This window comes from Salvia miltiorrhiza, chromosome 8 (assembly GCF_028751815.1).
Source record: "Salvia miltiorrhiza cultivar Shanhuang (shh) chromosome 8, IMPLAD_Smil_shh, whole genome shotgun sequence".
Lineage (NCBI taxonomy): Eukaryota > Viridiplantae > Streptophyta > Magnoliopsida > Lamiales > Lamiaceae > Salvia > Salvia miltiorrhiza.
Window position 1 is genome coordinate 52482008 of NC_080394.1, and position 4678 is coordinate 52486685.

A 4678-nucleotide genomic window follows, 5' to 3' on the forward strand; every position below is an offset into this window, starting at 1 on the left:
AATCACCAATAACAATATTATATATCATCCAAAATATTCATACATTACCATCCAAATGAACCAAGTATCAAGTACATATGATCATTGCATATTTCGATTCAAAATTGAAAGTACCAACTATCTTATAGCTAAAACAAAAATCTATCATATTATGTGTTCTAGCACCAAGTCCTCATGAACTAGTTGACCTGCTATGATGAATTTGCAGCAACTAACTTAGGAGAGAACCCGACACACAAGCTCAACCTGCCAATAGAAAAATAATCCAAATAAAATATGTGAAATAAAAGAAAACTGGACAAGAAAAAGATAACAAACAATATGTTGACTTTTGTTTCACACTACATCATGAATCACATTAGACGGTAAAGGCAAGAAAACATTTCTTTCAAAGTGTCATTCATGACTCCCCGTTCCCTGCAACTTCAAGCAGCAGCAACAATTAGATTTCCTTTACAAGATCCAAAATTGCAACAGCAAAACCAAGGCAAAATCAGTTTCTTGCCCTGAATTTTAAAGTTTATGTTGCTAAAACAAAATGTAAAAGTTCAGGGGCTTCATAAAACTGAAAAAAAACTAAGGGTCTAGTGAACAGTTCAGCCAAAATACTTCTTAATAAGCTCCTTAGAATTAACAGAGAACATCAAGCAAAAACTAGAGTATATGCAGCAAATGTTACAGAAAGCAGAAAGGCAAAGAGATCAGAGATGGGTATATCCTAACTGCGTACAGACACATAGCTCAGCTAACCAGATTGCATACAGGACAGGAGTTAGCAAAAAAATGAGAAGCAACCCTAGATATGTCTTATTCAGTACTCCCTACTATTTAAAACAAGTAGTCTCAAAGAAGTCTTGCTTTCTTTCTTTTTTTGGCAAACAAGTGTAGTTATACAATTTCTACCAAACTTTTTTTTCTTTTCTTAATTTCCCATTTATGTCCATTAAAGTAATTTGTAAACATGTAAAGTGAGATTTTTTTTTAACAGGATAGAGTATATACCAGCTAAAGGATGTCAAGAATAAAACCTTTAACCTTACCTTCACTCGAAGATAGAAGAGACGAGGCTTGATCAATCTCGAGACTCTGATTATCATATGCTGTTTCTGGTACTTCTCCCGACATAGAGCAAATGGATTTAACAGGCTTGCCATCTTTCTGGCACAATTCACAAACATAAGACCGATTTATTTCCTGCAAATATTAGTTGCAAACTTTAAATTAGATCCTCCTTAAGCAAAAGTATTTGAAAGCAACGAAATACACAGTTACAATGTGAGTGGAACATACCCGACAATGATCACAGACTAACACAAGCATCCTACAGTGAGTACACCGGCAACGTGAAGTGTAGTTATCAAATGACACGCCACAGAGGAGGCAAGTTCCCAACACAATAGGATCTAAGCTCCCAACAGAAACCCTGAAAGCAGAAATCCATAAGAGTACCTTGTAATCAAAATTTATGTCTTAACGGACAGTCATATGTTGCCTAAACCAGACTAAATCTATTGAATCCTGCAAAAAATAGCAGTATTTGCAGATAAAACTGACATGATCTTCCCAAGCTGTGCAATGCAGAAATACGAAAGGCAACAAAAAAATCATGCTAAATGGAAGTAAATTAGATATATGAAAGCGTACCGATGGTCAAAAACAAAATTTTTTCCTTTGAAGAAGCCTCCATCTGGGAATTGTTCCATATATCTTTGGATTCCACCATATAACTGAAAAACAGTCACACCATGAGTAACATCAGCATTCTTGATCCTAACATAGTTTCATGATTTTCTTCCCTCAGGGAAAATTTGATTTAGTATTCTCACAATCAGGCTTACACAGGAAGGATAACACAAACAACATAACCAACAGCAGCCATGTAAGCACTAGAAGTTCCCATTACCAAGGAAAACCAACCAAAAACTTTAAGGCAATATAATAAAATGTCTTGAAAATGTAAGATATTGATATTTTATCAAACAAAATTGACTTTTCCAAATTAGCTTTGTATCTCAAATGACAAAAAACGGTAGATAATCTCGTTATATGGGTTTACAGGAAAATTCGTTTCTGGAATTGATTTTCTACTAAATGCAATGTGGGCAATGCTCCCGGCATATAAAGCTTACACATAATACTTCATCTTCCTCATGATGCCAGATAATGCAAGAGCTTCCTCAACAACAAAAAGCTGTTGCACCATGGCAAAGGACAAGAAGACTTTTCTACAAGGTAACTAGACATAGGTAATTCTGGTGCATAACTTATAAATCCAAATGGGCCATTTTCGATTTATTCAATATTGTGGAAACCAAAAGTGCCCATTTAGCTTCTCAAAAAAGGTAATTCCTGTTGTCATTCTTCTAGTGCATGAACTCAAGTGCTAGTGCCCAAGCAATTAACAGATCAGTTTAATAATGCAATGTATTATCATGATATGTATAAGAAAATAAAAAGATAAATTCACTTTATCCAATTCAAAACTGGTGGTTTCTTCAATTGGAGCTAGTACTACTTTTTCTTGCTATGATGGTAATTAAGGAAAGTCAACACAAAACAGAAAAGAACGGGCCAAATATAAGTAGCTGCATTTCCTACTCAGAGGAGCTTACCTGAAAAACATTTTCAAAACCAGCACCTTTAGATCTGATATAGGCTGATGCCATCTCACATCTAATTCCTCCAGTACAGTACCTTTAAATGCCAATAAACAAACAATCGAGATCCTCAAAAATGAGTTTGCCAATATAATCGAGGATCATGACGTAGCAAAAAATTGAAATACCCCATAATCACAGATTCACAGCAGTTCAGTGCAATTACGAGGATACACACAAGGAGATCAGGGAGTCGTACAAAAGGCTAACTAGAAGACAACAATGAATGATACTCCTGATATTCCAAACCATAGAGATTAATATGGTGGTAAAAGATCATAAAATATATTAGCCAAGTACCATCAATGAGAAGTTAATCATACTGAGGATAAGAAAGGGTGAAATTCTTTTTATAGAAAATGAGGGAAAGAAAAGGAAGGATTTAAAGGGAGAATGTTTTTTATCCCTCATTTTCTTGTGATAAATTTACAACCCAAGTGACCGCACCCTTACTGATAGCTGCAAAACCATCTACTCAGCAACAACAAGATGGACATGCACCATGCAGTTAGTTAGAAAAGACAAGGATACAGTGTATGTAGAGATACACTGGAAGGTAAAGCAGGCAACAATGTCAAAGAAGCTTAAAAGTAGAAACCACAACTGACATCTGCTCAACTGGAATCAAAAGAGCTAGAATCTAGTACATTACTGGTACAGCACAAGTACTCACATAAGGATATTATTCCCCCACAATTGCTCGGAATTGTCATCAATCCATGAGGGCAAGTCACTATACTGCCTGATCGCTGGATCCAATGTTTTGATATCTGGAGCATGAAACTTGCCTATTCTCGTCTCGTACAAGTTTCTTGCATCTAACAGTATCAGTTCCTTGTTGGAGCCACTACTTAACTCTTGACATTCACCTGGGAAAATAACAAGAAATTCAATAGTAGAAGACTTGGCAACAAGAGCAGTATAATGTCAACAATAAATGAAAGCTCAAAGTACACAAACCAATAAAGAGAGAATACCAGCATTCTGAAGAACAGAGTGAAATTCAGCTGCCGAGAGATGTCTCCTAGCATTTGAAATCTCCGGAGACTTCAACAAGGGATGAGAGCTTAACGTCACCAGTTCCTATGGACAGTATGATAGCCCGTTTCAGCTTGAATGTGAGGGAACGAAAGCAGATGCCTTCTGCAATCCCAATTGATTTAGATATAGTGAAACACGGAACAACCTAGGAAGTTTACTACTGTCTAGAAATAGAAAGACCCAACCAGTTCATACTTTTGCCTTTGAAGTCCCTATAGTGGGACCTGCTGCAACAACATGCTCATGACTCATCCTCATTCAAATAAATAATATTATCAGGCGAATTAAGTTGAGGCCAACCTTGACTATCCGGATACAATTTAATCCATAACAATGAAACAGATTACAAGAGTCTGATGATAGAAAAACAATTTATCTTATAACACAAATAAAGGTAGAAATATACATTCAGAGATAAATGATAAGTATGAAACACTGATACGTCCTGAAAATCATCCAAAATGAGAACAAGGACACAAAAATTATAAGAGATGCTACAAGCACACAGCCAACATCTATCCAGATGCCTCTCCCTTCAAAGCATCAGAATCAGCCTGGTGTAGAGCTCCCACTGTAAGGACCTAAGAGTAACTTTTCAGCTATACGAAGCTTACAATCAATGTCAAATAAAGGGGAAAGAAACAAGCATAATTGTCTTTTGATTATCAAACAGTTAGCTGTGCAAAGAGTTTCGAATAAGTAACTAGAAGTAACAACAAACACCCAATTCATTGATGAGATTAACTGAAACAAGAAAACAAAGCAACATTCACATACTTCTTTTCAGAAAGCAGTGTTCAATATTCTCAATTCAGAATAACCAAGAACAAAAAGATGAGATGAACTGAAACAAGAAAAAAAAAACTAGCGAAAATTCAAGCCATAAATCCCTAAAATTCGAGTCCAAAATGCCCTAAAATTTGCTACCTTATGCACTCTTCAATTTCATTTAGTTGTTACCTGAAGAATGAGGGCGACTG

General features: G+C 35.8%; 1 protein-coding gene across 1 annotated transcript; it reads right to left on the minus strand.

Moving 5' to 3' along the window:
• Positions 1–3950, minus strand: LOC130998655 (rhodanese-like domain-containing protein 6). Its single transcript, XM_057924069.1, has 8 exons — positions 3894–3950; positions 3635–3740; positions 3331–3526; positions 2613–2694; positions 1645–1727; positions 1291–1423; positions 1041–1194; positions 1–246 (listed from the first exon to the last, which is right to left on the minus strand). The coding sequence occupies exons 1-8, from the start codon at positions 3948–3950 to the stop codon at positions 242–244; spliced, it is 816 nt and encodes a 271-aa protein (XP_057780052.1). The 3' UTR covers positions 1–241.
• Between the last annotated feature and the right edge of the window lie 728 nt (positions 3951–4678).